Source organism: Uranotaenia lowii, chromosome 2 (genome assembly GCF_029784155.1).
Source record: "Uranotaenia lowii strain MFRU-FL chromosome 2, ASM2978415v1, whole genome shotgun sequence".
Classification (NCBI taxonomy): Eukaryota; Metazoa; Arthropoda; class Insecta; order Diptera; family Culicidae; genus Uranotaenia; species Uranotaenia lowii.
Genome location: NC_073692.1, coordinates 44,352,580 through 44,374,140, shown reverse-complemented (window position 1 = coordinate 44,374,140; position 21,561 = coordinate 44,352,580). Strand labels below are relative to the sequence as shown.

Below are 21,561 nucleotides of genomic sequence, written 5' to 3'. Positions count from 1 at the left end.
ATAATTTTATTCAACTGACCAGTTAGCGCTCTGGTTAGACGACTACAATGAGCTTCTGTGACGCCAAATTAGAAATAAGCGATATTAACACTGCACGAAGCTGTAGCAGTGGATTCCAGAACCAGGATTGACGTATGATACGAAATATCAGAGTACGATATTAAGGGAGCTTTGACTCTTCTTAACACTATAACCATTCTAAAGCTAAGGGATCATGTGTCAATACAAGAGAAGTGACATATATTAGGTGAAACAGATATGACTGTCGACATGCGATACAAGTTTTGATCAAAAACTTAATTTAATAGGGAATATTGAAGCCTTTTGGCAACCTAAAAAAAATATTTTTTGGAAATTTTTTTCAACGGAAACGATATTTGTACGGCTTTAATGATTTAACCATGACGCAGTTTTAACAATTAAATATCTTTATGTGAACGGACATTTACGTCCACAGAATTCTGTTGCCAATCCAAATATAGAAGGGACTGAATACTTGTCCATTACAAGGAAAATACACTACTTTTGCGCTTGACGTAACAGATATAACTGATGTAATTTAGATCATATTCTTCTATGATTTCAAATCGGTTAATATTAACAGATAGCCAAAAGCAATGGGACCGTAAGCGATGCGTTTGCGATTAACATTTGAAAACTTGGGAAGAGATTTTATTGAACGGAGTTACTAGGAGTGCAAAGAGATTAGTTAAATGAAAAATCATATTCCAAATTGGTAGAACGAGAAAATATAGAAGAATACAGCTTGTGCAAATGCATGTACTACATATGCACTATTGGTATACCCTTCTCGAGAGAAAATACGTACAAAGGTCAAAAAATACTAGCATGAATTTAAAACTGATTCAGATTCAAAACATTTTCTTCCAATGTTTTGAACTTGAAAAACTTCTGAACTCTGCATGCAATAATTGACCTTGACCTATTTTCTCCCCCGCCCAGATACAGCCTCATTGATTTCCAATAGACAGAAATATGAGATAAACGTATCTGGGAAGTACTGGATAAGTCGCCTCGTACGACATGGACCAGTATCCCAGTGGCAGTATTCTTTAGGCCGCTGCCACACAGCCATACTGCACGTTTGTTGCAATCAAAGCAACCCGTTTGTTCTACTCGACCAGAAAGCTGTCAGAGGGTGAAAAAAGTCGCGTCATAAAATAAGACCAGCTCATCGGTTCGGCTGTTCCGGCATTTTCAGCGCTCTAGATTTGAAAAAAATGGTGTTGTTTTCGGTGTTGTTTGTCTATTTTCGTGTCCTGGTAAGTATTTCCCATAAAATTAATCATGTAAATCATGAAAACAAACAAAAAATAAAGATTTCCTTCCTCCTACTCTGTTTTCAGCGAAAAAGCTATGGGTCGGGCACAGCACTGCACGGAGGTCCAGCGAGCGATCATCCGGAATCTGTACAAGGCTGACAAAAGCCAACGCGAGATTGCTGACTACTTAGTAAGGTCGAAAACTTTCGTTTTCAACGCGCTTCACAGCACCGGCAAACGAGAACGGACCAGCCGCCCCCGCAAAACGACGCCGAAGGACGATTCGGCAATCAAGCGGGCCTCGCCCGCTTCGATTGGGTGGGTCCGGAAAAGGAGAAACTATGGAGAAATGTGCTGTGGTCGGATGAGACCAAAGTGAACCTCATCGACTCGGACGGAAAGAGTTGGGTCCATCGCCCACTCGGCTGTGCGTATATGCCCCAGTATACAAATAAAACATTCAAACATGGATGATCTGGGGGTGCTTTTCTTGGTACGGGGTGGGTCCCTTGTACTGGATCGACCGGATTATGGACCAGCATCTCTACGCCCAGATACTTCGGGAAGTAATGCTGCCACACGCCGAGTGGGAGATGCTCCTAAAGTGGCAGTTCCAGCAGGACAACGACCCAAAACATACCGCAAAAACGGTTAAAAAGTGGTTCCAGGATAATAAGGTAGACGTTATGGAGTGGCCAGCACAGTCCCCTGATCTTAATTCCATAGAGAACCTATGGGAAATAGTTAAACGTAAGGTGTACACCGAAAAATCAAAAAACAAGCAGCAGCTGTGGGAGAGAATCCAGGCGGTGTGGTACACTATCCCGGTGAGAACGTCCCAAAAGCTGGTGGAGTCGATGCCGAGCCGGATGCGAGAAGTGATGCGTAATAAGGGTTATACCACCAAGTACTAACCCTGCAAATCGATTACGGTATGAATTTCCTTTTTTTCTTAATTTTTTTTACCATGAATTCTAAAACGGTCCTATTTTATGTCGCGTTATTTTAGTCAGTAAGTATGCTTAAAACGCACTTTTAAATAAAGAACAATTGTTTTAACTACGGATGATTTTAATTTCTTCGAAGAATGGAATTTACAATTTGTAAATGGTGCACTAAAATTGAAATTTTTTTCTCAAAGTTTTGTCACTTTCTGCTTTGGATTGAGCTGTGTTCCTATTCTATTGTCCGACACTGTAATGACAATGATCAGCGGAAGCAACTGCGGTCGAGAAACATAATGTTATTGCAAAACCATAGGAAAGCTCCTTCTAAAGTTGTTCAGAAATCCCAAATTGAATATATGTACATACCTACACTTCATAAAAAGTAGTGGAGCGGAAACTTCATTTAAAAGATGAATTAATTTTTAACAAAAAAAAGAAACTTTCTAGACTTCAGGACCTAAGAAATCCAGAAACGAGCCAAAACCAACTCATTTTATTGCTCATCTTGATACATATGTAAATCACGTAACTCCTCTTCCGATGCACCTCTAGCCAATAATGCAAGCAAATCGAGATGTAGGTCAGTGCAGTTTACGGGTAGAAATAAGTGTACGCTCATGTGTCTTTTCCTATATCTAGCAGCAGCAGCAGCAGCAGCTGATGGTTGTTTTGGTAAACTCTCACGCATCACAAATCCACGATCGATCCGTGAATTCCGCGGTCTAGGGGCGGGTGCTGGATTGAATTTTGTATAAAGAATTTATCGATATAGTCGTTATGTCTGCAGCAAATGTGCGGACTGCGAAGGTTGCGTCTGACCAAAGGTTCATAAACTGTTTACGATATTGCTGTGCGGTGTCAATTTGCCGGACTTAATGACGCGCTGAATTATTAAAATTTAAGCCGCTCTCGGTTTGGTATCTAAAGTAGCAGATATAAAAGCTGTAAACTATCGTGAGAAATTGCGGAGTGTATTGCTGATCGTGGTGCTAACTTTTGCAATAGTTATTTAATCGATTGACATTTCAGTTTTATGTTTTCGTCAAATTAGCCACATTTGATGAGTTTAGAAAAAAAATTAAGAGAAAATTCATGTTGTCATTCAGATTTGGCTTACTGCATTGTCAAATAAAGGATCTGAAAAGAGAATTTTATTTATTGACTCTTCTTCCATTCATTCAAATCAACCCGAACTGAGCCCATGAAAAAAACATCTCGTTTGTGTTATCTTCGAGGTAAATACATATCTATCATCCGGTGGAGACATCTCGCATCTCTGCCTATGGGCAGTGGCCAATTTGGCATCGGATTTCTTTCAGTTCCTGGGGACCGAAATGGACAGGAGAGAAAAAATCTCAAATGGGACAAAAAAATACGGAATAGAACCCAACGAGCTGTTGAATGACCTATGGCACAGAATTGAAGGTGGCACAAATTGGCTCACAATGGTACCGTTTTTTGGGGGCCTTTTTTGTGTGCGATGAATTGACGATTGTACTCATGTGCTGGAATGGCGCTTTTTTCTGGTTCTTGATGGTCAGAGGACAAAATTATGAACATTGATTGGTACGAATAAAAACATGTTTGTACAATGTGATCGAATATTTTAGATTGCCAGAATGTTTTTGGTTCCAAACTCAAAATCGTATTTGTCTTTGGTATTCTGAAAAATTTCCCTGAAAACGACAAATGATGAAGTGGCAACATATGCCGGTAAATCGAGTAAAATATGCACTTTAAGCAGATAATCTGATTCAGGTCTTGCTATTCAATTCACACTGTTTTGACCCGGTACAATCTGTTTGAATCGCTAGAGCCAGATAGATATGTTCTTCCCGGCAAACGAAAGTAAGTCGGTACTCAACCCATCATCATCGCATGCAAGCACTTCCGATGACACTTGTGGAGGCGCCGCACCTATTGAAGAGAACGAGCAGCGGCAGAATTGGCTCATTTGCATGTCCTAGTTCTTCTGAATGGGAAATACATATCTACAACATACGAATGGTTTTGTTGTCCGGATTCTGCTCTAAGAGAGGTGATGTTCATTTCCGTCCGTCCAACCACAATTCTGAGCCACAATTGCATTTCATCAGTGAAAGTGTTTTATGCCACCAAAGGAAAACAACTTCATCTAACAGGTGACAATTGAGAGTATGTTTCTACTGTTTTTTTAACTTCCAGTAACCTACTGGTTCATAATTCTATCAAAGACAGATCCAAGTGTAACACTTAAAATACCGAACTTCCAAATGTGTCAGTCGTTGTGATCGTCAGGAAAGTAACAGTCTCACTCAGCGAAGTAAAGAATTGTAGCAACGTTTCCTTATGTGCTGTGCAGAACTGAAATCCATCAAGAGTTGACTGGAAAGTTGGATTGAACAACGACTATCAGGTCCCAAACATTCTTTTATTTTCTTTCTTTTCCAAAACTTGATACTTGAAATCAATAACCTTTACTGTAAGACTCCCATGTGCCAATTTTCATTATAGTCCTATGCACAATAAAGATAATATTGCAAAAACTGTGAACAGATAATATGGACGACCCCTAAGTCAATATTTGAAACCTGAAAGCTATAGAGCATCCCTCAAAACTGCTATGTGGAAATTTTCATCTCATTCCAATGTAGATTCACATACAGGGTGACAAAAAAGTCCGGTCACACAGAAAAATCTCAATATTTCAAAGAAAAAGAAGAAAATCTGAATTTGGCTTTCATAGCTTCATTCAGTAACTCATAAAGATACTTCACAGACGATTTTTCGGAATTACACCACCTTTCTCTGATCGAACCAGCTGCAGACGTCTCGGAAAGTCGTAGCAAGCGGCGCGCAACTCCATCGGCATCTCGTCCCAGATTTTCGTGATAACTCGCTTGAATTGCTCCAAGTTTGTTATTTTATACTCGTTCAGCTTCGACATCATGTAGCCCCACACGAAATAATCCAGAGGATTCAGATCCAGAGACGACGGAGGCCATTCATCCTTCGAAATGAAAACGAACAGCTTCTAGTCCGAAAAAATAATCTCGTCATCTGCGCGCCAAACCGAGCAGCGATAACAGCTGCCCTTAACTCTGCCATGACTCACAACTCAATGTAAACAAACTGCACAGAAACGAAACTCTGCCACTTTGGGCAGCAGAGTTAGCCCTTTCATTTGACATATAGATGGCACCAGAGAGATGCAACGTGTAGGCTACAGACGACCCCAAAAAAGTGTGACCGGACTTTTTTGTCACCCTGTAGTGTACCGTCTCACGACATAACTTGACGAACATAATTCCTAAAATTCACTCGGTCCATGGCAACCGTTCTCCAATTCCTCGGGCACCCCACGTTCGCCAGATCACGCTCCACTTGGTCTTTTTTTTTTCCTGTTGGGGAGAGAGTCCACTGCGACCATTAAGTTGATCTATTGTGGTATTACCCCGCGTTACTATTTTTACTTTGCTATGCTACTTGACACCCCTGCACTATTGGTTGAAGCTGCAGTTGTTTACCGGTAGCACTACGAGCACACACATATCAAGGTAGGATCTCCAAGTGCAATCTAAGTTCCCTTGAAAAGATCCATCCACATGCATGTGCTGCATTATTGAGGCGTACAATTCCAAGGTATACACGGCTAGCATTTCACTAATGCTATAACCGCCAACCTTCATCATACTATGTGTGCCAGGTTATGTCACGACCGGGATTCGATCTCATGAACGTTGGCTTAGAAGACAAGTATGCTATCCACTAGGCCACGATCTGCTGGCCCACTTGGTCTAACTACCTCGCTCGTTGCGCTCCCGCTCGTCTTGTTCCTACCGGATTCGTAGCGAACACCTGTTTTGCAGGACAGTCGTCCGGCATTCTCGCAACATGTCCCGCCCAGCGTATCCGGCCAGCCTTCACCACCTTCTGGATACTGGGTTCGCCGTAGAGTCGCGCGAGCTCGTGGTTCATCCTTCGCCTCCACACTCCGTTCTCCTGTACGCCGCCAAAGATGGTTCTTAACACTCGTCGCTCGAATACTCCGAGTGTACGCAGGTCCTCCTCGAGCAATATCCATGTCTCGTGCCCGTAGAGAACAACCGGTCTAATGAGCGTCATATACAGGTTACACTTCGTGCGAGGGCTAAGTCTTCTCGACCGCAGTTGCTTGTGGAGTCCGTAGTAGGCACGACTTCCGCTGATAATTCGCCTCCGGATCGCACGGCTGGTGTCATTGTCTGTGGTCACCAGTGAGCCGAGATAGACAAAGTCTTCGACTATCTCCAGCTCGTCGCCGTCGATCGTGACCTTGTTATTACTGGACAAGCGGGTTCGGTCGGTCTCAGATCCGCAGGCCAGCATGTATTTCGTCTTGGACGTATTAATCATCAACCCATGACACTTTAAAAGTCATATGACTGTCCAACAAAACGCCAAGATCCTTTATCTCCTCAACACGATGCAACTGCTCGTCCAGAATATCGTAATTATGCATGAATGGATTTTTCCTACGCTCAAATGTGATAAATTATTGGCGCACCAGTTTACAACTGTGTCCAAGAAGCGTTGAAATTCATAACAGTCAGCTTTACTGTTTATGACTAAAAATATTTTTGAGTCGTCTGCATACAGGAGAACTCTACATCATATGAGCAACAAGTTGATATCGTTACAAAACAGCATAAACAACAATGGACCCAAATTGCTGCCTTGGGGTACCCCAGACTATGGAATGGAGTCAGAGGATTCAGCTCAACCTATTTTCACAGCCTATCGACGATCTTTTAGGTAGCTTCTGATCCACGCACACAATCGTTCGGAAAACCCCAGTCGATGCAATTTTTTTTCAGAAAAATATCGTGGTTTACAGAATTAAATGCTGCAGAAATTTCGGTATAGGTATATCACCGCGATTTTTTTTGCCGGCATCCATATTTGATATGCAAAAGGATTTAAATACCATCAAGTTTGAAGTTCAAGTTCCGGCAAGCCGAAAACATGACATTGTTGACAATCCTCTCAAATACTTTCGAGCAGGCAGCTAGCGATGTGACACTCTGATCAATGAATCAAATTGCAATGAAGAAGTCACAGTTAAACGAGTCATAGACAAAATCGAGATTTTCATATGCTGTAGCTACATACCTCCAGCCTCAGGCTATCAAAGACACGTTTCCCATACTGCAAATGTGGGTTCTTTGTTTAAAAGTATATCACCCGACAGCAAAGTGATCATAATTGGTGATTTCAACTTGAAGAATACCACTTGGTATCGAGATAAAGCTAGTGATCTTCACTTTCTGCCAAACAACGTCCGTTTGCCTGAAGAATCGATTATTATCGACGATATGGCCGCCTTCGATTTGCGGCAAGTTTGTGGAATCGCTAATCACAATAACCGGTTTCTTGATCTTATATTCACTAATGACGAATGAAGTTGTCATGTTGATGAGATTTTACCTATAATTCAGCATGAGGTGCATCACAAGGCCATGGGGATAAACGTACATATGTCTAAATATTCTTCAATATGCAGATGCACTGTCAGCTCAGGAAAGTAAAGTAACGATTGATATGAAAAACTTTGACGTAGAAGCTGTTTCTCAAGCTCTTTTGGAAGTGGAATGGAATACGGTTTTTCTACATAACGAAGATATTCCCGAAACTACTAGTTCGAGTATACGATCTATGTTGGATTTCTTAAATAGCCTAGGGATTTTCGACAACATTCGCGAAAATGATCGCTCAATAGGAAATGCCCTGGATTCCAATGTTTTGTCGTTTTACACCGTGGTTTATGGAATATTACTCAATCACTGTAAAACCATCAGAGTAAAATCGTCTCGCTCTAAATACCCGGAATGGTTTGACAGCGACACTATCCGCCTACTTAAAGACAAGCGAAAGAAGCATAACAAATTCCGCAGAAGTAAATCTGAGCTTGATGAAACAGCATACCGAACAGCGGCTAATTTATTCAATAGTTTGCATAGAGCCCAACAATGCAGCTATTTGAACGAACTTCAACAAAATATACAATCTGAACCAAAACGATTTTGGAAATATGTCAACTCGAAACGTAAGTCTAACTTGATACCAAAAAATGTTTCTTACAAAAACAACAAAGCAGAATCTTTGGAAGATGCATCCGAGCTCTTTGCCGAATACTTTCACAGCGTGTATCGTTTGAGCAACGCAGAAATAGAACAAGAACGCCAATCACCAGTAGAAATCTTACCCGAATTCACCATAGTGGCAACTGATATACGACGAAAGATTTTAACGCTTGACGAATTGAAAAGTTGTGGCCCTGATGGAATACCAAACTCATTTTTAAAGAAATGTGTGAGTGGAATCGAAGAGCCCTTACAATTCCTCTTTACTTCATCGATTCGTGCCGGTTTATTTCCGAAGTTTTGGAAAATCTCGCATGTTATACCGATACACAAGAACGGTTCCAGGCTCACCGTAGAAAACTATCGTGGTGTTGCAGTTCTCTCTGCAATACCCAAACTTTTCGAGAGTATTGTATACGATAAGATTTACCCGTGGATTGAAACGAAGACTTCGGATGTTCAACATGGTTTTCTCAAGAAACGCTCAACCGTAACGAACCTAACAGAGTTTGTGTCGAGAACCTCGCAGTGGATGATGCAAGGTTTTCAAGTTGACGCAGTATACACTGACATGTCCAAAGCCTTTGATGTAATCAATATAAACGCTCTACTGTCGGTATTATGCAAGAATGGAATAACCGGATCCTGTCTCCAATGCATTCGTTCGTACCTGATCGAAAGAACGCAATACGTCAAACTGGAGAACGTGAGATCTAGTACTTTGTCGGTCAACAGTGGTGTTCCACAAGGGAGTCACTTGGGACCCTTCTTTTCATCGCTGTTATGAACGAATTTCCTGAAGTGCTGACTGATGTGTTCGCGCTGGTTTATGCCGATGATTTGAAAATGTTTTTGCCTATTCGTCACCCGAAGGATTGCGTGACTCTGCAAAACGCCTTGCACAGATTCACAGAGTGCTGCAGTAGATTTGGCCTGAAGATCAATTCCTCGAAATGCAACGTGATAACATTTTCCCGGAAAATAAGCAATATCACTTATGAATACCGCTTAGAAAACGATTTCATCATTGCTCGGCAAAGCTCAGTAAAAGACTTAGGAGTGGAGTTGGACGCGGAGTTAACTTTTTCAAAACACATCGAAAAAGTTGTAGCAAAGGCCAATTCTATGTTCGGAATGGTTAGTAGAATCTGTCACGAGCTGGATAATCCCAACACGATTGTTTCTATCCACACTGGATTAGTTAGGACTGTCATTGAATATGCCGGCATTGTGTGGCGACCGTACTACAACATACACAACAACAGACTAGAGAGAGTTCAGGAGAAGTTCTTGAAATACGCTTTGAGAAACCTTGGGTGGCAAGCAGAAATGCCGGAGTATCGAGTCTTGTGCATGCTGGTAGGTTTGTACACGCTGGAAACCCGAAGAAAATCGATCGACGCACTGTTTCTAAAGGACTTAATCTGTGGAAGATATTACTCGCCGTATTTATTATCTTGTATATCTCCGTACGAAAGCCGCAGTAGTTTACGAAGCGTAAGGCCGTTTCAACTAGCTAATCGCATCCAGAATTACGCCAGAAACGAACCAATGTACCGAATAATGGCATTTTACAACACAAACGTCGATATTATTCAACTAAGCATGTCCAGAGAACAAATCAAAAGTAGAATTGTGCAGTGCTCTTCAACAAATTAACAATTACTGTAGTTATTAAGTGTCATTTATATTATAGAATAAGATAAAGGGCTGAAGCCTAGGATCTAATCAATAAACTAAAACCACGGTAGTGAAAAACATCTTATTTTTTCACCTTTTTTGTACACTGGAAATTTTAGGAAATATACCGGTATGCCATCCTGTCCGGATGTCGTGAAGTTTTTCAGATTAATTATTGCCTCTAGAACCATTTCCTCGCTTACAGCAAAAACATTCAGATCCAGCACATCAATGGGCAATCGTGTTACAGCGGCGTTCAATTGGCCAGCGGTAGGCGATTCGACTGAAAAAAAAAAACCGACGAAGTGCGTCGCAAAAAATTGCATTTTTCGTCAGTTGACATGGCAATACGATCATTTAATTGGAGTACAGCTGGAGGCCCAGACTCTTTCCGTTTGAAGTTTACAAATTTCCAGAGCTTTTTTGTATTGCGACGAAGTGCACTCTGAGTACGATTATATTTGCTTCGAAGTCTACTCCGTGCCTGATACTGGTACAAATTGTGGTTTTGAAAGATACGCGAAGGCCCATGGAAATTTTTTTCAAGTAACATTATCTGTTCAAGAAATGAATTTCAACGGTAAATTCATTTCTTGAAATTACTTGATGGTAATGATGTGTTTAAAGATAAGTGTAAATAAACATGTCAGAAAATTGGCTCGGTATTTAGACCTATATCACTCTCTCACAGGGCCGTAGGAAGAACCGACTCATGGGGGGGGTTTTGATGACTTATTTTCACCTATGATTTTTTGTCTAAAACACACGAATAAAAAAAATTAAAACAAATTATGTTTGTAACTATATGATTATTCATTTTTAAGTACTCATTAATAGTTTTTGTATGAAATTGTAACTTAAGAGAAGACACGAATGCCACAAGGATGGCTTAGAAAACCTTAAAAAAAGTAACTTTAGAAAAGTGGTTTTTAACCTAAAGGGTGAGCTAAATTATTTTAAATGAAACCTCAAGAAATAAAATATGAAATTTGCTTTCATCGATGGTAAATTTTTTTAAATTTTGTTTAAAAGTCTGGTAGATCAAAGTTAGTTTATTTGAGCATAAAATAAGCTCTTTTTAGGGTAGCCTTCAATTTCTCTTAAAATCAAATCAAACAAGACCAATCTTCTAAACTCTTTTGCAAACTCCAAGATTCTAACCTTTGATGAAAATAATTAAAATTTTCGAATAAAAACAATAAGAGATAAAAAAAAAGTTCGAATCAAACTTGCTTGATGCAAAATTGAACTAAATTTATGATTTTAATTTGAAATTTGGCTTAAAGAAAGCTGCAATATAAATAAAAAAAAGAGAAAATAAAATACAATCTGCAGATTTTTTTTGGTGAAGATCAGGTACATGTTTCTTAAACAGGCAATATTTTTCATAAGAAATCAATTCCATACTAAAAATCCTGTGGATGATTTTTTTAAATATAATTTGGGATATTTTGCATGAATCAAAATTTAGAAAAAAAACTAAAATTTGTGATTTTCAGCTGAATTGTGTGTACAAATTTATTTTGATTAAAAACAATGAAATCTGGAAATTGAATTGACAAGCAAATTTTTATGTTTATGTTCTCTTGAAATTCTGAACAATTTTATGTTGGTTGAAAAACTCATTCACAAGCTAAATCTTCTTCTGAATTCTAAACCTAAATTCAAAAAATTAACTTCAAATCTGTTTCCGAATTTCTATACGATTTCCAAAACATACAAAAAATACGATATCCGAAACTTAATTCCAGATCAGAATTTCATGAGCCAAATCTTAGAGCCCTCATTCATGAATCTTTTATTTAAATTCTGTATTGTTGGTTTAATCTTAATTCACCAGAACCTCCAAAATGGGTTTAATTTAAAATTTAATATTAAGACCTTATTTCTATGATAAGGTTGCCAAATTGCCCGGTTTTAAACGGATTGGCCCGGATATTTAATAATAAATTTGCAAAAAGTCCGGCCGGACCCGGTTGCCCAGATTTCATTGGAAAATCATCATGAAAGGTTTTTAAGTTTTTTTTCTAAATTTTTGATGAGCAATTCTTAGGTTTTGATCAAAATTGACCGGTTTTGCCTGGATTTGGTCGACAATTTTGAAATCTAATACCCAGATTTTGCCGGTTTTTATATAAAACAGCCCGGATTTGTCCGGCCGGCATACGTGCTGAAAAAAATCTGTCAACCTTATTCTATGAACAAGTGAGAAAATTTTGAAAAACTGTAGCAGAATTTTGAACTTGGAATGGATTTTGGTTGGTACTAGTTTTTAGTTCAGATAGTTACTCTTGAATATCTTTGCTCTATTATCAAAATTTGATTATGAATTTCAAATTTTGAGTGTAGAGTAGAATACCTCGCTTGCATTTTTGGACCCTCATGGGGGGGGTTAAACCCCCAAAACCCCCCCCGTTCCTACGGCCATGCTCTCTCATGTATTGAAGGCTATTATTTTCAACCAGATTATATTACCAGATGATGATCACAAGATCTTTTTCAAGTAGGGGTCTCCCGGATTTTTAAAACGTCACCGATATTTGAAAGAACATCAGATGATTTTTCGTAAGTTCCTGTGAATCTTCAATTTGAAATTACTTATTAGATGAAATTCGAATTTGAGCAAGATATCTTCAGAATAGATGTATAAAACCAAACATAAGCAAACAATACTTTCTACCACACGATCGGGCAATTAAGGATTTTTTGAAAAAAAAAAGTTAAAAATGAGAAATCAAACCAAATTAAGGCAAAAAACAGAAAAAAGGTAAGTTAAGGAAAATAACTTGAAATTCAAAGTTTTCATTGAATTACAGCAGTTGTGTTGAGATCGTATCTAAGGATTTAAAAAAAAGTTGTTTATTTAGTTTTTTTTTTATAAATCGCTTTTGAACAGAAAATTTTAAAATTTTCAAAGTGAAATTGAGTTTTTTTTATTTATGATTTGGATAAAACCGGGAAGTTTTGAACAATATCTGGGCATTCTGGGCAGATTTGACTGGATATATCATGAAAATCTGGAATAAACGTAAATAAAAGTATGAAGCTATCTACAGTCTACCCAAGTAACAATTTAGGTTTTATTAGGGACTCTATACCAACTATAAATTAAAGCTATAAAACCTCGTCCGGTTATGTAAGGATCTATAAAACTGCAATACAACGCTTAGTAGCACAAAAAGGCCCTTCTGCAGTAGGTTCTGCAGAGCAAATAATAAAACCTTGCCAATCCAAATCAACTTTCAGAGTTCTGTGTGAATTTCGCTTATAAAACCTATTTATTATATTATTTTCATCTACAAATAATTCTGCTCCGGAATTGGGTTTTCAATAATAATTTACAAAACAATTGAATCTTATATCTTAAAATCTTAAAAGGATATCTTAATTCTTTAGGTAATTCAATGCTATTTTCTAAGCTGGAATGCTCAATACCTGCTATTTATTTACTTGCGCTTTCAAATTTACCGCAAATAAGTATGAGAAAATTTGAAAAAAATTGTGGGCCTGCTGTTAATCGTTCTTTTAAACAATAAAAAACCGATTAAATTGATCGAATAAATATTGCTTTCAACTATTGAATCATCTTTTGGATTGTAAATAAATTTTAAAACATTATCTCAGCAATAAGGATATCCATATTTATAATGCGTGGGTTAGGGTATAAAGGTTAATCTCTAAAATAGAAAGGTCTCATTTATAAATTCACCATTTTTTGTCTAACAAATGGCGCTAATATATGAAATTAATAAAAGTCGTAATTGAACTTTTAAAAAACGATTTTTCTTTCTAAAAACTGCTAATAAAACTATTTTTCTTTTAAATAACCTTTTTGTCTTATAAACGTGAGTGAAATTTGAAAAGCAAGCTTGAATGGTATTCTATAAACCGACAAAGTTATATAACATTCTGTAAGTCTTTCCTTCAAAACTGAGTCAGGCTTAATGAGTTTCTTTGAAGCATTTATAAAACCTTTTCGATTTGAATATGTTTGGCGGATAATTAAAAGACAAATTTTTAAATCATTTATAATTTTTTTATTGAGTTGAAAAATATTGGAAAGATGAATTTCGCCCTTTATTGTTCCCAGATGATGCGAAATTACAGATTTTTCCACAGAAAACCTTCCATTGTTGACATTATGGTCGATTGAGAGACGACTGACTGTTGTAAGCCAATTATTCGACCGAATAACTTTTATAAAACTTTTACAGCGTATAGAAGTTTGAGTTCCTTATAAACGGTTTATAGACGCCACAAAAAGTTATTTATTTGCATGTTTAAAACCTAAGCCACTTGTAATGACCGTATAAGAACACGAATACTAGGAATTGGTTTGAAAGGGCTTTTATAAATCTGAACAGGTTCATAGGAAGGTATAATTAAACATTTTCAAATCCTTTATCTTTTCAAATATAAAAATGTTTTATAGGACACTCAAAGTGCCTAATAAAAATCAAATCTCAAAAGTTTAATGTTGTATATATAATGGGCGTGTAGATGTCCTAGAGACTAGTTGTAAAATGGTTATTATTAAATGATTTTTAAACCAATAATAGACATTATACGTCCTTTATAAACTAGCGTTCAAAAATTATAAAACCAATCTGAATTTTGTGTGTTACTTGGGTATAGCTATCTACAAGATACACGACACGGATACACCAAGGATGTTTTACTGAAACCATAAATTTTTGATGATTGTGTAGCTTTTTCAACGATACTTTTAGATATTTTATAAATTATCCAAAATCATATAAAAAACGCTTATTAGTAGGGGAGAGTGGGGTATCGTGGGCCATGGGGAAACGTGGGCCACTTTTAATATTTCAGATGTGTGTTGAGATAAAAATCTCAAACCAACTGTCATCGTCGTCGCTTTGCGTGAGCATATATTCCTATATGTTGTTGACTGAAATACGCATCATATGCTTCTTTTATTTATCAAGCTAAAAAAACTTAGAAAAATTTACTTACATAATTAAAAAACACCTGCTAATTTCATGGTTGGGGAACCTAAAGTGCATAACAAAAATGTGCTCATAGGCTTATGATCTTAGTTTTGTCATGATCTTTCACGTGGAAAAGGAATTTTTGATGAAACATCAATACGTCACACAAACGCAACCAATTTGCAAATCATAGCTTGTGGGGAATCATGGTCCTCACATCATGAATCACCTATATTTTCATGTTTTTATACACATTCAGAACTAAAAATACGTTTTTCCTATCTGTAAAGGTTTTTTATGCCAAATGAGGAGTTATGAAAAATATTTTTTCCATCCTATATAAGAAATTTTGCCAAAACGTTCGTGAGCCAGGTTTTGGAATCTATGCGATCATACACAGCTCTCTTTTTTATTTCATCATCTGAAATTGCTTTAAAATAACGGAATGAATTAGAAAATCACAGTTTTTGGTAAACTCATAAACTTTGCATGTTATTTGGTCAATTTGGATTTGGTGGCCCACGATTCCCCACCATTTTTCAAAATCTAAAAAATATTGCTTTTTTTTCAATTAGTCAGAATTTGAAGAAAATAACTTATTAAAAATTTTAAAAAAATACCTTATAATACCTTAAAAATGTAGAAATGTATACCATTTTTTATTTTCATTTTATCTTTTATAATAAAGAAGTTATGGAACAACGAAAAAAAGTGGCCCATGATTCCCCACTCTCCCATACATTTTTCAGTAAGACTGAAGTGATGAAGTGGGCTTCCAAACAAATTTTTGGTTCGAGTGTAAGACTAAGTACACAACTATCAATGTGGTGGAAAGAAGGTGATGAAGAAACACGCACACTAATACAGAACTCGTTATTCAAGAAGTAAAACGGTAAACAAAGCCTACGTCACTTGCCAGGATGTTTATGTATCCTAGGCGAGAATCGTAAACAGCAGTTGGCAATGATTTTTTTCTCTATAGTTTTCGCTGTTGGTTGTTTGTTTGGAAATGCAATTGACGTCACGAATTGTCATGGTTTCAATGTTTACAAAAAAAAACTTTTACTAACACTTAGCACGGGATTTCCATCGCCACCTGAGATGTGTATACAGGTTGCACAACTATGTCTAATAACTTCGCAAACCACTTTTGAGTCTCTTACGGGAACAAAGATGGCCTTGCTCGAGTGCGGTTGCATATTTTTCCGCGGTCTTGTTTTGCTTCGTGATTTTTCCAAATTTATTTTTCCTTCGTGTTTAAGGGCAAAGTTTCAATAATTTTGACAGCGCAGTAAACTCTTTTATATCGGTGGATTATTTAAGTAGAGTGCAATAAACGTCAGTCGTTATCCAGTGTGAAGTTAGTGGAAGTGGACAAACCAAAGGGGCTTGTACTTCTTGAACTGTTTTGTTCTCTAAGTGCTGTTGGATTGCAGTAGATGAACTCTGAACCTCGATATTTTAAGATCAGTACCTGTTTTTCTAAGTAAATATTGTAATTTTGTTTAATAAAACGAGTTCCTTTTTTTGCTAAACATGTTTGGTTTTGTAATTTGAAATATTTACATTTCCAAATTTGAAACGGTTACTATGAATTTACTATGATATTAACTTAAATTGATGGTAGAAGAAAGAAAAATCAAAAATGTATTTAAAAGTATTGATTATTCAAAACATTATTTTGTGCTCTTTAAGCATTCAAGCTCTTAAGCCTTCTAAAATGTGAGGCAAAGGAAAGAGAAAAGAATCCAAGAGTTTTGAAAAAGACATTAATCATAGAAATTTGTAGATAAATATTACAATATAATTCATTTGCATTTTAAGATGCTTTCCGTCTTCAATCATTAAAGCCCTTTTGTAAACTCTTTGCTTCAACAGAGATCCGGTTAGGGAAAAGGGCTAGTTTATCAAGGAAAAAAGTTGGATGGTATTGATTTTCCTTCAATATTTTACTCGATTCATTTTTATTGTATGTTTATCAAATACCTCATAGAAATAGGAGTTTCCTTAGGAAATGTCTAGGAGCATAGGAGATGTAAAAAATCATTATCACGCCATTTACCAAAATTGATCCTGATCTCTACCTTTCACCAATTAACACAACCCTTTCCTTGAATACTTGAATATGGATTCGCAGGCGTATACACGGTTACCATAGTTGGTGATACTAACTTTACTCTGGTTCTGACTATTTAATTTTTTTTTATTATGCAGGAGCGAGAGGTTACTAGTTGAACTTAAAGAGCATCTTACTATTTAAATAACAATCCTTCCCTTTTCTCCATTGACTACTAGGACATGGCCGGCGCCGTTATTAATCATAAAAATCATATAAAAAAGGGAGAGCATCAGTTTTGTACAATGAGAATGGCTGCTAATTCCTGGCACCATTCTTTTGGATTTTGTGCAAAATTGATGGCCTCGATTAATCACGGAGTAGCAATCATGGGCGACGTGGAAGTTGTTCTGCTTAGCCACGCCAGCGATCATGGATTTCGAAATGTATAGTCGAAAACAAATGTCAAAAATACGAAGTTCTTCTAGAATCGGTTTAAAAAAAAACTGTAAATGAAGCATTTCGAACTCAATGATTTAAGGTGGAGTGTAGTCAATCACAGCTTAGCTAAGCTAAGCTAAACTACTTTTGAGTCTTTTACGGAAAATCATTTTTAATTCGTTTTTGTCAATCTTGATTGACTAACCATAAGAACTTGGATTTTATTGGATCAAGGCAATTAGCGATTAGTTTGAGAAAAATATGACGAAAGCGTTCAAAAGTAATATTTTAGGGATAAAGTTGAAAACATTGAAAAAAAAACCATCAAACAAAAAGTGAAGAGTCAGTGGTCAGACGATTTGAGATTCCTACCTAAAGGGGTAGCAATATTAACACATAATGACTTTGGTGTATCATTACAAAGGTGCAAATTAAAGATGGGGATTCTTGTTTTATTTTTAGCGAGGAATTTTGAAGCAATCGAAAACGTAGAATAACTACACATCGTGTGAAATATTTACCAGTTTGTAACTGGTGTTTATCAAAATATTGGTAGTTTTTTTTAAGAATGTCACCTTGAAGATTCAAATTTATCATTAAAATTTGTCATCTGATGATCAGTTACAGCTATCATGAGTATGAGCTTAAGCTTCAACTGAGGCTTATTATAATGATACCTAATTATTTCTACAAGCCATGCGCCTCCATATCAGACAGTTAGCACTTAATGTTATGTAGAAAACAGTAGTCCAATGTGTAATTAAGCGTGTAATTTTTACGAGCGTGTTTAGTATATTCTTACATTTGTTTTAATTAATGATTTTATACAAATATCTCAAAATTCACGCAGATATTTCTCCATGTATGCGTAAGACGGTACATGACATATTGACAAAAATCCGATTTGAACTTATTTTTCGGATTAAAAATATAATACTTAACGTTTAAGAACTGCAATCACATTCTTACAGTTTTTTATCAGTAGGTTTTCACATATATCTATAGTTTGTTTACAGTTGGTTCAAAGTGTACTCACCGTGCAGCCGGGCATGCTCCAGTTCCACCTGCTGGAAGGACACCATACTGGGGTCCTGCCGGATCTTGGGCGGCAGGGTGCGCCATAGCTCCAGGGATGCCTCCGTCACCTCGCTGATGGGGACAACCGAAATAGTACGTGAGCGCTTGGATTTCTTCTTGGCCTTATCAGATCCACTTGGTTCACCGTTACCGTTACTGTGCAGTCCCGTTCCCACCGAAGAACCCCCACTCGAAAGGGTTGCTTCCGAAGGATTTGCCCGCGATAGGGTTATGGTCGGATTGGGAAGACTAGTTCCCGCAACCGGAGGACTGGAATCCCCATCGGCCCCAGCTGAAGCCCCAGTTCGACGCCGCCGGAACGGGTTCATCTTATCCAGCATGTCCATCTTTTCACCACGGGTTAAGATGAAAAGAACCCACGAACACCTGGACACTAATCTACACTACCGGTTTAGTCTTTTCGGCAGATTTTCAGAGGATTTATCCAGCAAAGCACTATCTAGAAAAGAGCACAAAGTTTCTAAGATCCTTTTCCTCGGGAAGCGAAACCATAAATGAGCAACAGCTACCCGAGGCAGGTCCTGTGTCTTGACGAAGTGATTAGTCGGTTTGATGGAAACCATAAAGTCATTTCCTCGCTCGTCTAAAGAATCTTGCGAAGTAAAACACCGAGGGGTGGAGAAAAGTCGACGAAAGTTGATTGATCAATAGTAAAGTTGCTGCTGGTGGCACCAAACACGCGCCGCTCGTGGAACTTCATTGAGCCCCCCGTTAGTTGATGATTCAAATCCCATCAGCAGCCACCAGCCTTCCCATGGTAAGCGAATTATGTCACTGACGTGGTGTGGGAAAAGCGTCGTTTTTTTAGGGTAGATGCTCTGATCTCTGAGTGACAGATGTTTTCTTCAAAAAGTAAATATGTTTCTTTTTTTTTATTTCGGTTTGAATATTTTGAACTTGAAATTCTAGTGATATTTATAACCGTCTAAAAATTGAGACTTGGGTTCCTTTACCCGTCATCGAATGATATATGTACTGGAATTCTATTGCGAAATGCGTAAAGAAATGTTCCTGACATAAATATGTGAAAAAATGCTTATTGATTCCAAAGTGTTATTCAGGCACTGTAGAAATTATTTCTGTCGAATTTAAGTGTTATTCATTTTATTGCACTCAGTATTTAAAAAAAGCCCACAGGCCACAGCGATAAGGTAAATGCAAATGAGTTTGAAAAAAAAATTAAACTCACTGGCACAGAACCCAGGAATACTAAAAATCCATTCTTGAGGTGTTAGCATAAAAAATGACAAAATAATTCATAAGTTTCAAAATCTTAAAAACTACCATATGTCAGCATAAGACATATGTATATTCTGAGTAACTCTCTACAATTGTCAACATAGTCAACAGATTTTTGCTGATATGAAATTATTATTAAAACCAACTTCTACGAAGTTTCTTACTACATCAGAACGAAAAAGTTCTAGATGCAACAGTTAATAGCGTGGTTACCGGCACTTCCAAGCCTTCGATACCTTGCCTGCGTCGCGTGACGAAAGGAAACTTGACGTTTTGTTGTTCGCTTTCCGTTGATAAAATCTTAATGGAGCGAGGAAGGAGCCATCGAATGAAATTATAGCGTTCGGAGACGACTTTTTGAGAGTGTAGCTCAGTGGGCAGAAAACTGGAAAACCAATTTTGATGATGTTAGTGCCATTTATATCTGGAATGAAAATTCAGCAATCGAACCAAAAGGCCTAAATAAAATAGATTTGCTTCTTACATGGCGACCGTTGAAAATTGAAAGAAAAAAAAATAGTTTGTGCCATTTAGTCTTTTTGTCACAATTGAGATTTTGTCACTGTTATAATTTTTGTCATTTTTTGTCATTTTTGTCATTTTTGTCATTTTTGTCATTTTTGTCATTTTTGTCATTTTTGTCATTTTTGTCATTTTTGTCATTTTTGTCATTTTTGTCATTTTTGTCATTTTTGTCATTTTTGTCATTTTTGTCATTTTTGTCATTTTTGTCATTTTTGTCATTTTTGTCATTTTTGTCATTTTTGTCATTTTTGTCATTTTTGTCATTTTTGTCATTTTTGTCATTTTTGTCATTTTTGTCATTTTTGTCATTTTTGTCATTTTTGTCATTTTTGTCATTTTTGTCATTTTTGTCATTTTTGTCATTTTTGTCATTTTTGTCATTTTTGTCATTTTTGTCATTTTTGTCATTTTTGTCATTTTTGTCATTTTTGTCATTTTTGTCATTTTTGTCATTTTTGTCATTTTTGTCATTTTTGTCATTTTTGTCATTTTTGTCATTTTTGTCATTTTTGTCATTTTTGTCATTTTTGTCATTTTTGTCATTTTTGTCATTTTTGTCATTTTTGTCATTTTTGTCATTTTTGTCATTTTTGTCATTTTTGTCATTTTTGTCATTTTTGTCATTTTTGTCATTTTTGTCATTTTTGTCATTTTTGTCATTTTTGTCATTTTTGTCATTTTTGTCATTTTTGTCATTTTTGTCATTTTTGTCATTTTTGTCATTTTTTGTCATTTTTGTCATTTTTGTCATTTTTGTCATTTTTGTCATTTTTGTCATTTTTGTCATTTTTGTCATTTTTGTCATTTTTGTCATTTTTGTCATTTTTGTCATTTTTGTCATTTTTGTCATTTTTGTCATTTTTGTCATTTTTGTCATTTTTGTCATTTTTGTCATTTTTGTCATTTTTGTCATTTTTGTCATTTTTGTCATTTTTGTCATTTTTGTCATTTTTGTCATTTTTGTCATTTTTGTCATTTTTGTCATTTTTGTCATTTTTGTCATTTTTGTCATTTTTGTCATTTTTGTCATTTTTGTCATTTTTGTCATTTTTGTCATTTTTGTCATTTTTGTCATTTTTGTCATTTTTGTCATTTTTGTCATTTTTGTCATTTTTGTCATTTTTGTCATTTTTGTCATTTTTGTCATTTTTGTCATTTTTGTCATTTTTGTCATTTTTGTCATTTTTGTCATTTTTGTCATTTTTGTCATTTTTGTCATTTTTGTCATTTTTGTCATTT

At 36.6% G+C, this 21,561-nt stretch overlaps 1 protein-coding gene across 3 annotated transcripts in view; it reads right to left on the bottom strand.

Moving 5' to 3' along the window:
• LOC129749456 (P protein-like) overlaps positions 1–21,561 on the bottom strand; it is a 75,191-nt gene that overhangs the window by 15,402 nt on the left and 38,228 nt on the right. For 2 of the 3 annotated variants that reach the window (XM_055744431.1, XM_055744432.1), the window contains one exon: positions 18,497–18,609. In XM_055744431.1, the coding sequence (XP_055600406.1) occupies positions 18,497–18,609 (113 nt within the window). Of the gene's footprint in view, positions 1–18,496; positions 18,998–21,561 lie in introns of all 3 variants that reach the window. The other variant, XM_055744430.1, reaches the window with a different exon arrangement.